The sequence below is a fragment of the Myxocyprinus asiaticus genome, chromosome 28 (assembly GCF_019703515.2).
Source record: "Myxocyprinus asiaticus isolate MX2 ecotype Aquarium Trade chromosome 28, UBuf_Myxa_2, whole genome shotgun sequence".
NCBI lineage: Eukaryota > Metazoa > Chordata > Actinopteri > Cypriniformes > Catostomidae > Myxocyprinus > Myxocyprinus asiaticus.
Genome location: NC_059371.1, coordinates 8202984 through 8221069, shown reverse-complemented (window position 1 = coordinate 8221069; position 18086 = coordinate 8202984). Strand labels below are relative to the sequence as shown.

Here is an 18086-nt window from a genome sequence, read left to right as displayed (position 1 = left end):
TGTGGAGCCTGAGGTGCCACATCGTGTCGTGGCCGTGCTGAGTTCAGGGACATCAAATTACTTACCTGGCTCCTTGTGACCACCCCTGGGGAGACCGCCGTTTGAACAGCCTGGGACGGGGGAGGAAGAGGCCTGTCCTCGTGACATGTGGAGACTGTCACATCGGGGGTGGATTTGTGCCACAGCTGGGCGCTCAGGGGCGGGGAGACCGCCGCTTGAGCGCCAAACCTGCCAAAATGGAGTGGTGAACAGTGGTCATGATGACGGCCGTGCACACCAGGTATGTGACCCAGGGAACAAGGAAACTTCTCTTGCTGAACTCTTGGGTACTGCAGCCGCTTGGGCATGCAGCACAATTAAATGCAAAGGTAACAAAAGGTTCTCCTCCCGGCTCTCGACCAGGGGATGGAGTGGTCTGCTTACCAGCTCCAGAGCAGCAGGTTTAGTCTTCCCTGGGTCACCCGTCTCAGGGGGCACTTCGAAGCCTTTCGCGGGTTCTTGGCGGCCGCGAGACGGGTGGCGTCTGTTTCCTGCGGTGGGCTCCAGGCCGGGGCCGGGCTGTAGGGGCGGGCTACGGCGGAGCTGGTGCAGTCACCGCAGGGGGATGCCCTTGGCAACGAGCAGACGGGGTGTGGGATCTTGAGCCGCGCCTTGGCAGGATGTGCCGGATAACCTCCGTCTGCTGCTTCACCGCTGAGAACTGCTGGGCAAAGTCCTCGGTGTCGCCGGACTGGCCAACTTGGGAAATGGGGGCAGCAAGGAACCATGCCTTGTCAGCCTCTCCCATCTCGACCAGGTTGAGCCAAAGGTGGCACTCCTGGACCACCAAGGTGGACATCGCTCGCCCGAGAGACTGCGTCGTGACCTTCGTCGCCCAGAGAGCGAGGTCGGTCGCCGAGCACAGCTCCTGCATCAATCCCAGGGTGGAACTACCCTCGTGCAGTTCCTTTAGCGCCTTGGCTTGGTGGACTTGCAGGAGAGCCATGGCATGCAGGGCGGAGGCGGCTTGTCCAGCGGCACCATAGGGCTTGGCCATTAGAGAAGACATAAAACTACAGGCCTTGGATGGGAGCTTTGGGTGCCCGCGCCAGGTGGCAGTGCTCTGCGGGCATAGGTGCACCGCGAGCGCCTTTATCCACCGGGGGGATTGCCGAATAGCCCTCGGCCGCCCCACCATCGAGGGTAGTGAGGGCGGGGAAGCTGAAAGATCGGGGCCGGGCAGTAAAAGGTGCCTCCCATGACCTTGTCAGCTCTTCATGCACTTCCGGGAAGAAAGGAATGGGGCCAGGGTGTGGCTTTGAGGGGATGCTCGCGGCTGCCCAGGAAAGCATGTCATCATCTCTGCGTCAGCCTGTGACTGTGCGACTGCACTCAAAGGGAGGAGCCCAGCTGAGGCTTCCACGTCCGACTGGACGAGCCCGCTCTCCGATGCTGCGCTCGAGAGCTCATCACCTTTGCGGGCTCCAAATAAGAGGTCGAACTCGGTGTGAGACGAGCCGGCAGACTCATCCGGAAGCCCGATCATGGCAGACGAGCGTGCTGGGGAATGGGAGGTCCGTGGGGGGATACCCGGCGGAGGTGGTCCCATTGGGGTCCCCAAATCGCCCCCAGTGCTAGCCACGCTGGCCTCATTCCGGTGGGTAGAAGGACCGAGGCGGGGAGCCTCTGGGGTGGCTTGCTTTCTTACGAAGGTAAGCCGCGACCGCATTGTTGCCATGGACATGTTCTCGCAATGAGCACATGACCCATCCATGAACGCTGTCTCTGCGTGAGCAGTGCCCAGACACGAAAGACAGTGACCGTGACCGTCAGAAGGCGAGAGATAACGAGCGCCACCAGGAATAACACACAAACGGAAAGGCATCTTTAAAAAGACGCGTCTTTAAAAAGACGTTCCGTATGCCGCTCTTTTAGAGATATATACTGTTTTAGAGAAATATACTCTTTTAGAGAAATATTCTCTTTTATTTCTGCCGAAGTGCCCAGGGGCATTCTCTGCAGTGCACCAGTGCAGAGGGGGGAGAAGCCGCTGAAATGCACCGCCAGATCCAGCAGAGGTGAATGAGCAGTCGTGGGAATTCAGCTCAGTGAGCATGACCGTTCGGCTCCGAAGAGAAAATCTGAATTAGTGGTTGCATACCAGCTCCTTGTATACCCGTATGTCCGGGGGAGTGGTATGCAAATACCACTCGCCAATTTTCATTGGCCTTTTATCAAAGACCAGAGGTGTCTCGGGCTCCCAAGAGTGACCCCTAGTGTCACTACATCGACACAACATCGAGTGAGTGACAGATAGGGAACTACTGAATTGTTTTAGAATTGGTCAGATGTTTTTTGTTTATGAACTAAGCAGGCAGTTTTAATTATAACTGAATGTGTTTTTATTGATGGGGACACAGTAATTAAATTTGTCAGCAGTTGAATTCTCTTTTTAAATGAAAGTCTCAACATGTGGCAATTTTAACTTTTTAACCAACAATTCATAGGTAAACCAACAGGTCTCCACTGATGGAACATGTCTAATGAAACACTCTCTGGTGTGTGCTTTTAGATGGGGCAGAGGTCTCATGATGAAGCGTAAAATAGCACATGTTTAATGCAATTACATACATAACATTTTGGGTGCTGGAATATTACAGCCAGGTGAAGTGACTTTTGGTCTTGGAGAAAATGCTGCATATGATTATATTGCATGCTTTAAGTTAGAGGTAGTCAGTACATCCCTGATAATAACAGAGACTGACAAACAAGCCTGTGTGTACAGCTTTTAGACTGTTAGCTCTGCAGAATATTTTACTTGTCATTGATCATATTGCCTTTATTGACATTTCCATTATTTATTTATATACATGCAGTTTTGAAGGATTATATTCAGCCCATGGAATTTATATTCTCAGATGTTGTTGTACTCAAAGAGCCATGGTGTGTGTTTTTCAGAAAAAGCAAACACACCAGCCAGTCCTGATGGCAGGCTCTTGGGGGACAGCCTGCACTGGACTCTGGCTCTAGCAGCCCACGGGGCCCTCACTTCAACTAGGAACATTTCACAGGTCAGTGAGTCGAGATATAAGGCATAGCCTGCACCACACAAACACACACACACACACACACACACACACACCTATTAGGCCTACTGTTCAATAGCAATTTGCACCAGGCAATATTATTATAAAAACATTATATTTATAATATGTAATAATAATAATAATAATAATATAATGATATTTAAGCATTGCCTAAAGGAATATTCCGGGTTCAATACCAGTTAACCTCAGTCAGCAGCATTTGTGGCATAATATTTATTACCACAAAAAATAATTTCAACTAGTCCCTCTTTTTCTTAAAAATAAATACATAAATAAAAAATCTGGGTTACAGTGAGGCACTTACAATGGAAGTGAATGGGGGCCAATTTTTGAAAGTTAAAATACTCACTATTTTAGAAGTATAGCCACAAGATATAAACCATATGCGTGTCAACATGATTTTAGTGAGATAAAATCACTTCCTAAACTTTTCTGTGTAAAGTTATAGCCAATTTTACAACTTTGTTGCCATGACGATGTAAAGTCAACAAACCCTAAAATGACTGTAAAATTGACAACATAAACAACTTCACAGCTCAAATAATACATGAGGTTTAACAGAAGAATAAATGCAAGTGATTTTATAAGATTATAAGCTTTAAATTTTTGCTTTTAAACCCTCCAAAAACTGGCCCCATTCACTTCCATTGTAAGTCAAGTAAATTCAAATTTCACAATAGGTGTTATTTCAAAACAGCAGTACATGAAATTATGATATAACTGAAAATGAATGAATATAATGTCAATATTAGTCATTTATGTTTAGAACTATTAGTGGTTAAAATTAGTAAACTAAGTAAGTGTAACAATGTTGGCTGCTGGCAATGATGGCAATGACGAAGATGACGTGAAGATGAAGAACCCAAGTGCAGTTTATTTACAGAACGTGAAAACCAATAACCCTGACTACAAAACAAAACATGGACTTGACTTGACTTGACTTGACTTGACTTGACTTGACCATGGCCTGACATAAACATCTACACTCACATTCAATACTTGACAAAACACAATGGAAAACATGAGGCTTAAATACATGGACATGGGGGAACATAAACCAATGAACAAACAGAACTGCTAACAAGATAATTAAACAATAAACCAATGAAAACATGACACATGAACATGGAGGGAAAACAAGACATCACATGACTAGGGAACAGGAACTAAACTTTTCAAAATAAAAGACATGAATCAACAAAATACACCTGACAGTAAGTGTATTGGGTCAATTATTAAACAGAATGATTTTATATTAACTATAGGTTTTAGTGTTAAAGTCCTTGAAGTCATCCCAAATTAACGAGGAAATACACGTAGATGCATTGTCCTTTGATTTTGGCAGATGAAGGTTTTTGTTATTTCATGTTGTTTCATTTTCTATGTAGTTTTAGAAAGTGTTGTCCCTCCTTTGACCAAGTTGATATAGGTATCATTCAGTGAGGAGCATTGCAGTCCGGCTGGAAATTTATGTCAGGTAATTTTGGTGAACTCCATCCTGAGCCATGCTTCAGGCAGTGGCTCATGAAGAATCCCATGTCTTTGAGTTTGCATCAGTTCATCCTCTGTGAAGTCTGTCTTAGTAGACTGAAGTGAAGTCATCATCACTCAGCGACACATCAGACATCAGGCAGGACCGGAGATGGATCTGGCAGGCTCTGGTAACCTCTGGATATAATCTAATATGCCTAATCCAAGCTAATGACTGTCCACAAATGCCAACATAATTATCAAGCCTATCCAAGAGAATGTCATGATCTATGGTGTTGAAGGCAGGCTAAGATGAGAAATGCAGCCGCAGTCAGATGATAAAAGCAAGTCATTTGTAACTCAGTCACTTGGGGCCTAAATCCTGACTGAAATTCTTCATATTTAGCATTTCTCTGTAGAAATGAACATAGTTGGGTGGTCACTACCTTTTCTAGTATTTTCAACATAAATGGGAGATTTGAAATCGGTCTATAATTAGCCAATTCTCCTGTATCATGCTGTGGTTTCTTGATAAGTGGTTTGATAACTGCCAGTTTAAAGTTTCTTGGGACATGCCCCAAGGATAATGAGGAGTTAATAATATTAAGAAGGTGTTCTGAGATTACAGGAAACACCTCTTTTAGGCGTTTAATTGGTATTGGATCTAACATACATGTTGTTGATTTTGATATTTTAATAATTTTTGTTAGCTCTTCCTGACCTACAGTATAACAGCGAAGGATTGAAGTTGCTCGTAAGGAATAATTTTAGTCTTCTGGGGTGCTGTGGCAGATGGATGTGTAATTCCAATTTTGTTTCTGATGATTTCGATTTTATTAGTAAATAAATTCATAAAGTCATTACTACTGTGCTGTGATGGAATATCTGGTTCAATATAAGTTTTATTCCTAACCAATTTAGCCACAGTACTGAATAAACACTTAGGATTGTTGTGGTTATTTTCTGAGTTTGCTCAAATATGCAGATCTGGCAGTTTTTAGAGCCTGTCTGAAGTTAGAGACACTATCCTTCCATGCACCACAAAATACTTCTCATTTTGTATTCTTCCACTTACACTTCATTTTCCGAGCTGCACTCTTGAGAGCATGAGTGTGATCATTGTACCATGCTGCAGGATTTTTCTCTTTAACTTTCTTTAACTGAAGGGGGTGACACTATCTAGAGTGCTAGTGAAGACTGTATTCATATTTTCTGTAACTGTCTCACTGTAACCTCGTCTTTTGCTTTTTCAAAGTAAAGGAGGGATGAGCTGAAATTCATTTTTGTTGTAATCAACATTATGCCACAAATGCTGTCGATTGAGCTTAACTTGTATTGAACCCAGAATATTCCTTTATGGATGATTCTCACAAAGATTAATGTACACAATTTTATTTTACATAAAGGACCATTATGATTTTTGGCATTGTGACATAATTTTCATGACAATTAAGCACATTTTCCCCCATGCAGAAATTTTCAATATGGCAATGCAGTGGCAGCCCATGCATTTTAAGTCTAGGCCTTTAGTGCTATCCATGCCATTAAGAAATCACCGTTTCACAATGATAAGCATGATTGTTTTGTGAAATATATTATTAAATTAACAGTTGGATACGTCTCTTGAACGGACATTCAAAAATCATAATTTTTCATATGAATCTACCAAGAAGGTCTATAATACCTGGAAAAAGCTATGTGATAATATTTGCGATTTAAATATTGCTTGCAATAAATTTCAATGAATGCTCAAGACATCTTAATTTACACTTTGAAAACTCCTGATGTTGCTGTAACAATGCAAAAAGCATTTACTAATTTAATTGAATCAGAATCAGCCCTCCTTTCCTGTTTAATAAATTAAGTGATGCAGAATGTCTTGGGTTTATAAATCCACAAGGATTTCTTTCTGAATGGCGATAACGGCAGTGAGTGATGACAGCCGTCTCTGTCTTGAACCCACCTCTTGTGCTCTTTGCTTTCAAATTACATACATAATTTAATGTGTGATTGCATCACTCAAGGCCAGCTAGAAGGCATTTGTTACAGTCTGTCTCCCTCGTGTTTCCTAGGACTCTTATTTTGAAGCATTTCCCCAGACTACGTTACCCAGTATGCACTGCCCTCATCACTGCCATCTGCTCCTTATTGTTCTCACCTGTTTTCCATTCCCTCATTAGGCCTTGTATGTATAAATACCCTCTAGTTTAGTTCCTTCTTTTTCAGTTCTTGTTTGTTGTTGTTTTGAGTTCCCGTTTGTTGTTTCACATGTCACCAACGAGTCAGTGCCCACGCCTGCCATGGCCAACGAGCCAGTGCCCATGTCTGCCATGGCCAACGAGCCAGCGCCCATGCCCGTAGCCTCAGCCGTCCCAGAGCCAATGCCTGTTGCCTTGCCTGCTCCCGTAACTACACTCCCAGCTGTCCGGAAATGGAGGAGAAGGAAAAGGACACCTTCTCCCCAGTCTCTGCCCGTGCTCATGACCACAGAGGTCATTCCCCAGTCTCTGCCCATGCTCATGACCACGGAGGTCGTTCCCCAGTCGCTGCCCATGCTCCCGACCTCGGAGGTCCTTCCCCAGACTCTGCCTGTGCTCACGACCATGGAGGTCATCCCAGTCGCTGCCAGCCCTCGTCGAGCCTCCCACGGCACCGCCTTCCATGGCTTCGCCCCTTGGGCCTCCCACAGCTCCGCCTTCCATGGCTCCGCCCCTCGTGACTCCCATGGCTCCGCCTTACTTGGCTCTGCCCCTCGAGCCTCTCCTGGTTCCGCCTGCCTTCGTCGAGCCTCTCCTGGCTCCGCCTGCCTTCATTGAGCCTCTCCTGGTTCCGCCTGCCTTCGTCGAGCCTCTCCTGGCTCCGCCTGCCTTCATTGAGCCTCTCCTGGCTCTGCATGCCTTCGTCAAGCCTCTCATGGCTCCATCCTCAGAGTCTTCCATGGCTCTTCCCTCAGAGTCTTCCACGGCTCTGCCCGCTCCCCCAGAGTCTCCTCCTCCAGTGGTCCCGCCCGCTCCTCCAGAGACTTCTCCTCCAGCAGTTCCGTCCACCCTCCCAGAGACTCCCCTTACAGCGGCTCCACCCACCCCTCATCCAGTGACTCCACCGCCTGACCCAGTCACTGCCCTGTGGCCGCCTCCCAGGCCTCCTGACCCAGTCCCTGCCCTGTGGTGCCTCCCAGGCCTCCTGACCCGGTCCTAGCTCTGTGGCCACCTCCCAGGCCTCCTGACCCAGTCCCTGCCCTGTGGCTGCCTCCCAGGCCTCCTGACCCTGTCCTAGCTCTGTGGCCACCTCCCAGGCCTCCTGACCCAGTCTCTGCCCTGTGGCTGCCTCCCAGGCCTCCTGACCCTGTCCTAGCTCTGTGGCTGCCTCCCAGGCCTCCTGACCAGGTCCCTGCTTTGTGGCTGCCTCCCAGGCCTCCTGACCCCGCTCTTTGGCCACCTCACATACCTCCTGACCCTGTCCCCACTCTGTGGCTGCCTCCCAGGCCTCCTGACCCTGTCCCCACTCTGTGGCCGCCTCCCAGGCCTCCTGACACAGTCCCGGCCCTGTGGCCGCCTCCCAGGCCTCCTGACCCAGTTCCACCCCCCAGGCCTCCTGACCCAGTCCCGATCCTGTGGCTGCCTCCCAGGCCTCCTGACCCTGTCCCCGCTCTGTGGCCGCCTCCCAGGCCTCCTTTTGTAAGGTGCTGTCTTCACAGACGTTTCAGTAGTTGTCATATTCTCCATTATTTACAATTGTTTTGCCAGACCATCGCTGCTGGTAACGCCGCCCCCTTCCACTATGTATGGCAAGCCACGTGCACTGAGTGCATAAAGTGTCCAACAGTCCACATTCCGTTTTGATGGTTGAAAAAGTGCATCATCCGGGTACTCGTAGTACACTTCTTTTTTTTGCATTTTCACTGTAAACATATTACTCGCACTATTTACACTTCAAAATGACGTAAAATAGAGCAGAAGTGTGCGGTTTGGGATGTGCCTTGAGGGATTCTGTAGAAATTCTGTAGAAGGCCTAATGGGGTGGAGCTCAGACTCACACGCTGCTTCGGCAACGAGCTCGGCTTCGGCATGCGATTTGAAACAGGCATCATGTTTCGCTTGTAAGCGTTGAGGAATACATTCTGATTGGATAAACTTTTTGTTTTTCCCTATTCGTTTGTAGATGAATTAGTTGTGGAAAGCGATTAAAAATACATTGGCAAAAAGGTGAATGAGAATGACGGGATGAAAAAATATTTATTTATTAGGCATGTTAGGCCAGCAGAGAAGGCTTTGCTGGCCCTGATAATTTGCCACTGCAACAATGTGAAAAAACAACAACAAATTATATAGATATTTTAAAGATGTCAATTCTTTGGTCACTTGTCAGCATTGATTAGATTATTTGTCATCTGTCATTGCTTTCGACTGGTAGAATAACAATACAGTTATCTTTATCTACGTGACATTGGATCTAGAGTTCTGCCTGTTCTAAATCAGACACAGAAATAAATTATTGTGGTAACATTTGTTTGAGTGAATTAAATAAAAAGCTGTATGAACAATTGGAAAATGTACATGAGTTGTTTGGAAACCAAACACTCTGTAAAATCTCTGAATTTGAATGCACAATCCAGAAATAAGAATAGCCATAGAATGATGAAGGGTTGGCACTCTTCAGAACATGTAATATTTATTTTCCATTCTTTGCCATTACATTAATGAGAAAAAACAGGAGTTATGGATGTGACAGTTGTAAAAGTGGAACTTGCACGATAATGGGAAAACCATCTAAAACACTTCGAAACCTGCAGACTTATACACTGATCTAGTATCTTAAGGCTGCATGATTGACTGAATTGTGATATGGCCTTGTACAATAAGTAAACTGCAAAAAGCTGGGTTTTAAATAATCTGCACTGATTGCTTCAGTCAGAGACACGTGATCGAGCGGCGCCCTCTAGCGGGTGTGTGCGACACATGCTGAGCAGGGCAGCAATATTAGATGTTGTTTATCATATATCAGTTCAAATCTTAATGCCTCGTTTTGCCGGACAGCGAAAGACGCCTTTGATGGGTTATGATTTCCTTTGCTCCCCCTCTGTGCAAAACATAGCTGAGTGTTAAACCATACTTTCCTTACAAGCTTTTCTTCCTATGGGTGTGTAAGGGGTAAGAGCATTTCTAATTTTCTCCAGGTCAGACTCAGTAATACGAGGCTGATGAACACTGGAGTCTTTTCCATTTTTCCTGTAGCGCTTTACAATTGATTTAAAATGACATTGCATGACTTGATGAAGATGTATTTTGTGGTGAGATGTAAATCCCGGCCCTGAGACTCATCAGACTTGCAACACAATATTCGTGTCCGAAGGTTGTTTGAACAGGCATAAAACTCTTGCAATGTCTCATTAAGGAAGCACATTAATATCCAATACTATTAAGCCAGAAACAGAGCACTTGTATTAAAATGGATAGGAGAAATTGGAAGCCCAATATGGTGGATGTAGAAACGGAAGTCCCAACTTACAGTTAAAAGAGCCAATCACCTTTTAGATACAAACATAGCCTGTCAATCAACTCGAGAACATGCATACACATTAGCTGGACTTGCCTGAAAATTTTTGTTTTTTAAGCGTGATCTGAGTTAAAGAAGCACAATTTATGATACCATTGTTGTCATATTTTACTGCTTTTATAGTGATTTATAACAAATAAATCTGTTATTTGATCGTAATTTTGACCAACTGTTTGGAAATTTCGGTCTTTCCCCATTCAAGTAAATAGGTGTTGTACTTTCATGTCACTTGTATATAGCGTTCCCAAGATGGCCGTCAAGTGAACTGACTTGCCTTGAAAAGGACTTTGAGTAATATGGAACTGTGATTAAAACTTACCTGGAATTACCTGTCCATTAAATTATTATTATTTTATATATATATATATATAATTTTTTTTTAATTTTTATTTATTTGTTTATTTTTTTACTAGGGATGTACTGTTTTTAACATTCGGTTATCCGCAGGGTTTCACTAACAGTTATTCGGTTTTTGTCAGGAGTTGGGACACGGGAATTTTTTATTTTTTTATTTCCTCAAACATTACTAAAAATAGCAGCAAATAAAGTGCACAGTGAGCTATGCGCCTAAACTGCACAATATATAGATCTTCAAGTGATAAAATCTCATAAACAAACCTCGTCAAACAAAAATAAAATATTCAAGCCTGTAATGGTTGTACTGCGCTCTGCCTAGGCAGGTTCACATTTCCGTGAGGCAGTGCAGCCTCTGTGTGCTTTGATTTTTAAATGGTTTAAAATCAAATGGCATTGAACTTGTCTAGTTATTGTACGTAAATATGCACACATGAGCAAAAGGGAATCTTACCTTTTATCAAGTGCTGAAACTTTGCTCTGTAAAAAAACAACCTGGAATCATGTTTAATGGTGTAACAGTCACATTATGTCTTCCTTGCAACCTGAACTTCTTCAGAACGCAGCACAACGAATGAAACAATGCAGGTGTTTTGAGATGCTTTTATAAAAAATTATTTTTAACTTTACTTTGTGTCTAAAAATGAGGCGATCCTGCATGAGATGTTGAAAAAAAAACCAGCGAGATTCAGTGCAACAGTCAAAGACGTCTTTCCAGCGCATGTTAACAATACAGAAAAACAGTGCAGACACACACAAAGGCATGTTTGAACAGCCCATAACTCGCCCTATATACCATAAGTGACCCAAACCCGGCCAGAAAACCCAATGGTTTGTCAAAACTCATCGAGTACGGGTTAGTTTTAAGACCTTTATTGCACATGTTGAACAGCCGAACAGTGATTTTGGTATTTGAATAGTGGTGCGCTGAAAGGTTAACCGAATGTTGACTATCCGTACACATCCCTATTTTTAACACATGCATTCCAGCCATCAGAATCGAGTGTTCAAATAAACCATGCTATAACTGCTTAGAAACACTTACTTTTCACCCTGTTTCTCACACAATGCTTTTATGACATCTAAACACTTTTATTATAAGGCGATACATTTTCACGTTTCAAAACCAACTACATTTACAAGCTTGTTCAAGCACAATTAGAATGCGTGGTAGCTGCACTTGCGATGCAAAGGATCGGGGTACGAGTCCTGAAGAGCACGCAAGTTGACACGTGAGGCACAAGTGTCACAGAAGCACCACAAAATCAAACTTGCTTTTTCTGATGCCATCGGTTAGGTTTAGGTTTACAGTTTACAGTAGGGAGGTTGGATTTGTTAATTTAAAAGTCAATAAAGCATTAACTTTAAAAACCTCATCTGTTTGGGAGAACATTTAACATGCTATTAGCTGCACACAGTGGCTATTTCTGCCGCAGTACATTTAATGAACCATGTAATCTGATTTTGCAAACATTTTGACAAAGTCACATAACTTTCACGTAACTACATTCCTGATTGTCCTTAATTGTAATTCTGCTTTTACTGTCTCTTTGTCAGCAGGACGAGTGCCCATGAGGTCGTTGACGCTGGTCCTGCTCTTCCTGATCAGCATCCAGGCTGCACTCAACTTGGGAGGCCACACCCAAGAGCATGGGCCAGCCAATCAGCACGCAGCAACGGAACACGCACCTAGGCCTCGTAGCCAGTCAAAGCAGGATGATGACCTAATTCCAAACGTGGACCCAAAACTCTTCAACAAACGCCGTTACCGCTCACCTCGCGTGCTTTTTAGCGATGTGATCCCTACGGAAAGTGAAACGGGAGGCTCCAGGCACCCACGTGTTAGACGGAGAGCTAACGAGTTTTTGCATCGTGGCGAGTACTCAGTTTGCGACAGTGAGGAGCACTGGGTTGGTAACTTGACCCATGCCACAGACTTAGCAGGTAACGAAGTCACAGTGCTGCCACACGTTCGCATTGACAACATCGTAAAGATGCAGCTCTTCTATGAGACAACTTGCCGTGTGTCTAAGCCCAGCATGAGCCCCAAGCCGGGTCAGGGAGCCAGTGGTGTAAAAGCTGGAACCTCTAGCTGCCGCGGGATTGACAACAAGCACTGGAACTCTTACTGCACCAACACACACACATTTGTGCGTGCGCTAACATCCTACAAAAACCAGATCGCCTGGAGGCTAATCAGAATCAATGCTGCATGTGTGTGTGTGCTTAGTCGCAAGTCATGGAGGAATGGAAAGTATTGACTGGTTTCTCAGCTAATCCAGTGCAGCCTCCTGTCCTAAGCCCCTCCCACCTTTCAATAACAACCAACACCGGTGTCCGAGAACCCACCCCTTTTATTTTACTCTTTTTTTAAATTGCAACCCAGACCCCTCCTACCCTACCTCACTATGTAAATTATTGGTTGTAAGTTATGAGGACTGCATGAAATATTTATATAGTTTATACTGTCAGAATAGAAATATATATATATATATATATATATATATATATATATATATATATATATATATATATATATATATATATATATATGTTTGTGTGTGTGTGTGTGTATACAGAATACATAAAAAAGCAAGCTTTTGTTGTGTTGTTGATGCCCTTATTTATTAAACACCTCACTTCAGTATGTCAATGCAAGACTGCTTTCTCTTTTAATTTCTTCTAATAATATCAGCCTTAGGTTTGGTATCTATGTTTGTTTTAAAACTTTAAACTTAAAACTTTAAAAGTTTAAGATTTAAATGTGAAAATCTCCCATTTACTGACAGTTACCCACTTATACCCAGCTCTGATTTGATGGTAATGAATGCATAAGATGCGTGTTGAGCATGTGGAAAGAGACGAATCAGGTGAAATCAAGCACAAGTACAAAAAAAATTAGATTTTTGAAAGAACAACTGTACCACTTCTCTGAAAATCAAAGGATGTCTAAATTATGTCAAAGCAAAATGGAACATCACTTTTCAAACCCTTGCATTTTTCCTTGTGAGGCACCATCCCCATTGAAATCATTGTTTCTTTCATGTAATTGTAACCGGTCCTGCTCAACCCGCACTGAGCGGGATTTGAATCGGTGTCTGCCAGCATGGAAGGCAGGCGTGCTAACGAGGAGGCTAAAGGCTACAGCCTCTAGCGTCAGTCACTAGTGCGCCTGTTGAGGCCAGGGTAGGGTTGCACCAGTTGTGCGTAAGTTCTCACATAAGTTGGGACATAAAGTTCACACTAAGGGCTTAGTAGCTACTAGTTAGTTTGTAACTAAGTCAGTGCTTAATTCGATCGCACCACCTGTTCTTAAGGCAAGACTTAACTAGTAGGTCGTAAGCTCTCCGTAAAGTAATGTGTAGTCGCATAATATGACGTTTACCCGTATTTATCCAATAAGCAGCCTTCAAATTTGTACACAGAAGTGTTAAAAAGCCCTGCATTTCAGTTTATCTCGCTACGGTTGATGTTCAAACCTTGTCTGCTCATGGAACTGTCAGCTGTAATAAATCATATCCCCATTAAAATACGATATGTAATAAAAGTAGATTTAATAAATAGTATATTTGCCCTGTGTAAATAACAATATATAGGAACTGTATCTAAAATAAATAAGGGTTGATAAATAAATACTAATACAACAGGCTGGAAAAATAGACATTTATTCATTTTAATATCCTATATATATTTTGAATGTGTTGAAACTTGACACCGAACGACGCACCCTGAAAACTGCACCGTTAGAACACTTTCATGCTGAAGAGCCACTTAAAAGTAAGATTTTTTCTCTCTCGTAAATGTAAACAAGTGTAAATGCCAACACCATCATATATGTCGAAAGGACTTAAGCTCCTTTGAGTCACTGATGTCATTAAATATTATTCTGCTTTTTTATTCCAACCGTTTCTTCTGGTTGGAATCTGCCGTAAATATTATATTTATATTATAGTTTATAGTTTATATGTAGGGTTACGTCCTACCTAAGTTTAATGGTGCAACGCTCAAATATTTAGTAGTGCATAAATTAGTGGCCATTTACACCACAACTAGGCTAAGTTCTAACGTACGTATAGCTGGTGCAACCGGGCCCAGGGGAGTGAGGTTTACACATACCACACAGCTATCACGTACCAACTGGCTTAAAAATTTTATAAAATTTGAGAACAAGCACTGTGTTCGAGACAAATTGGCATGCAGAAAACCAAAGTATACTGCAGCCTTTAGTCGCGGAGCAATGCGCTACAACAGTGCATAACGTTTTATCAAGTTTAAGTCAGAGCACTAAATCGCTAAGTGTAATTTCCGTGCCTGAGCAACGCGCAATTAGGCGTTTACGCAATCTGTATGTATTTGCAAAAATAGATGTGAGGTCCATGTAAATGAAAGAGAGCAAGGCCTATTTTTGTAGAAAAAAAAAAATAGTCATTGGGCCTCATTCACTAATAATTGCAAGTATGTTAGATGGATTTTAGATTTGGATGGATTTTGAAAACAGGAAAAGTTTTCACAAAAACTTTTCACCTGATTCACAACAGGTGTGGGTGGCTGAGCACAAAATAATTTGTTCTTACCCTCTTCTACAGTTAATTAATCTGGATTACTCTAAATGAAGCAGCACATGCACAAAGTTAGTAATTTGCATAAAACATGCCCAAACCATCTTCATATAAGTGCTTTCAGCACCACCGTACCTGTTCAGTTGTAAATATGTAGAGAAATGTACCACAGAAAAACCATCACACCATAAAACAGCACAGTATAGCAAAACAATTTGGAATGATTTTATAATATGTATCACTATAGATGTTGGATGAACGAAATAAGTGCTTGGAGCGTTGCTTGTGCTGCAGAATCCTCCACAGGTTTAGACTGTGCGTTTGGTCCATACGGCAGTGCTCGAAGTGAAAATAAATAATGAGCGCATATGTTACCTTTCTTTAAATGTGTTAGACATTTATCAGGCTCCCTCATAACCCTGATTTAGGGCTTTCTTCTGTGCCGCCCTTGTAATACCACCACCAACCACCCCATGGGGCTAGCCCCACACTTTGAGAACAACTGCTGTTAGGAACTTGCTGAATTGTGATTTTTCTTCTATATTCCATTTCTTGCATAATGAGTTAACATTCTCTTGCTGCCTTACAAGCATGGCATTTCCTTGAAAAATGCAACACTAGTATTGGAACATGAAGGATTTACAGAACACCTCATTTGAAAAGCTATTACAGATGCCTTGCAACACACTCTAAGCTATGGCAATGAACTTCTTTAAAGCTGCCAAATAAAGATTAACATCTGAATAGACATCTCACGTATTTTAGTGTTTGATCCCAGTTAAAACTGACACGAGTCCTTGTTTACAATGCATAGCAACAACTGTTTTTCTATTACAATGCCAACAGATGTGCAAGTGTGTATCATAAGTTCATCCAATGACGTAGAGTTGGCACTCAAAAAAAAGCATTTTCCTCTGAGTTTCCAGCTCAGAGATGAATATATTGTCTGGAATAAGTTGCTAAGGGACTCACTGGGATCCCTCATGTTCTTTCCTTTCCAGTTCACATTGGATCATAACAAAAGAAGAACTCTCAAATGATTGAGTCAAATCTTGCACCCAATGTGCACTCAGCCATGCAAGGCGACCTGGAATGTCTAGCAGACTATGTTCAGGGTGGAATCTTGCTCTGGGTCCTCAGGTCACCTCAAGAAAATATACTACGGGAAAGACAGATCTTCATTAGTGAGCACAACTCCAGCCGCTGAGGAAATGATGTGTAAACCCGAAGCAGCTGTCTTGCCGGTGGTGAGATGCGCCCTGCACAGCATCTGGAATCGAGCACGGGCAATGTGAATTAATGAACGTACTGTTGGCAGTTCTCCATAGAGTGTTCAAGATGTTTATGTATTCTGATTAAAAGGATCAGGGAGGGAGAGAAGACAGTGAAAGTGTGTGTGTTAGTGTGTGCTTTCATTGTGGGGACCAAATGTCACCACAAGGGAAGTAAAACCTGAAATCATCTACATTGTGGGGACCAGTCAATGGTCCCCATGATGAAAACATTAAAAAAAGGAACTAGATAATGTATTTTTTTTCCAATTAAAATTGTATTATTGATTCATAGATACCTGTATATTACAAAGAAAAACACAACATATATACATTGAATCAACATTTAGCCCCCACTATTACCTCTCCCCCTCCCCAATCACCAACCCCACCCTGACCCCCAGCGAACACACCTGTGGTCACATATAAGAATATACATACACACACACACACACACACACACACACACACAAAAAGAAAAGAAAAAAAAGGAAATAGAATAATCATACATAATTAAAACTATACTTTTCTCTCCACAGCCCCTCCCCGAGAGTCCCCCAAAAATGCTAAATTACTGCCCATTTCCTATTAAACAAATCCCAAAACCCCAGCCTTGAAGCTGCCGCCCTCCCCATCTCTGCACACCACTCTGGAAATGAGGGTGCTCCAGCCGACTTCCATCCCCTTAAAATAAGCTGTCTGCCAATCATACCACTGGACAGAACCCAATTTTTTTTGTGTTTATCCCACATATTGATGACCGCCCCATCGCCCAAAATACAGAGTCTGGGCAAAATTAAATTTGAGTGCCCAATACGTCACACATAAAACTCTGAACCTTCAACCAAAATTCTTGAATCTCAACACACCACCAAAAAAACATGGGTTGTGTCTCCATCTTCTGATTGGCATCGCCAGCAGGTGGGTGTGTCTTTAAGACCAAGCCTATACAATCTAGAGGGGGTCCAATAGAATCTATGTAAAATACTGAATTGCATAAGGCGAACGCTTGCATCTCTAGATTTTTTAGAATCCTAGCCCACACTTCCTCCTCCAGTACCAAGTTTAAATCTTTCTCCCATAATCTCTTGATAGAAGTTAAAGCTCCATCCTCCAGACTCTGAATTAGCAGGGAGTAATACACTGATGCCTCATGACATTTTCCAAAAGCAGTAATCACCTCTCCCATAGTATCTGCCACTTTAGGGGGGTTGTGCTAGTCAAAAAAATAGTACAGAGCAGGTGGTGCAGCTGTAATACTTAAAGAACTGAGTTCTGGGAATCCCAAAATGTTGAATCAAATTTTCAAAGGATCTCAACATTCCACTCTCATATAGGTCAGAGTGCATTAACCCCCCTCACAATCCACTCTGACCAGCAGAAAGGGGACTTATTAATACATAATTTGGGGTTCAGGCATATGCTTGAGGCAACATTTAAATAAATGTCCGAATTAAACACTCTGGACAGTTTTGTCCATACCGAGTACAAATGCGAGATAATGGAGTGTAACTTAACTTCTCCGATTTGTTTGATTGAAAGGCTTTGCAAAGGTGAAATAGGGGCAAGAACTTCCTGTTCAATACAAAACCAGGGAGGAGCTCTCTCAGGTGGAAGCATCCAATGAGCCAAATGTCTGAGACCGAATGCATAATAATAAAACAAAATCTTGGATAGGCCTAGCCCACCTTTGTCAATCGGCCTATGTAACTTATTGAAATGTAATCTAGGACGCTTACCATTCCAAATGAAGGACTTTGCTATGCTATCAAATTGCTTGAAATAAGACA

At 42.9% G+C, this 18086-nt stretch overlaps 1 protein-coding gene across 3 annotated transcripts in view; it reads left to right on the top strand.

Annotated features, from left to right (window-relative positions):
• Positions 1 to 12932, top strand: part of ngfa (nerve growth factor a (beta polypeptide)) — a 54975-nt gene extending 42043 nt beyond the window's left edge. The window contains exons 2-3 of one of the 3 annotated variants that reach the window (XM_051659890.1): positions 2938 to 3050; positions 12027 to 12932. In XM_051659890.1, coding sequence (XP_051515850.1) covers positions 12038 to 12727 — 690 coding nt within the window. In that variant the 5' untranslated portion in view covers positions 2938 to 3050; positions 12027 to 12037 and the 3' untranslated portion in view covers positions 12728 to 12932. Of the gene's footprint in view, positions 1 to 2937; positions 3051 to 12023 lie in introns of all 3 variants that reach the window. The other 2 variants (XM_051659891.1, XM_051659892.1) reach the window with 2 other exon arrangements.
• Positions 12933 to 18086: the final 5154 nt, after the last annotated feature.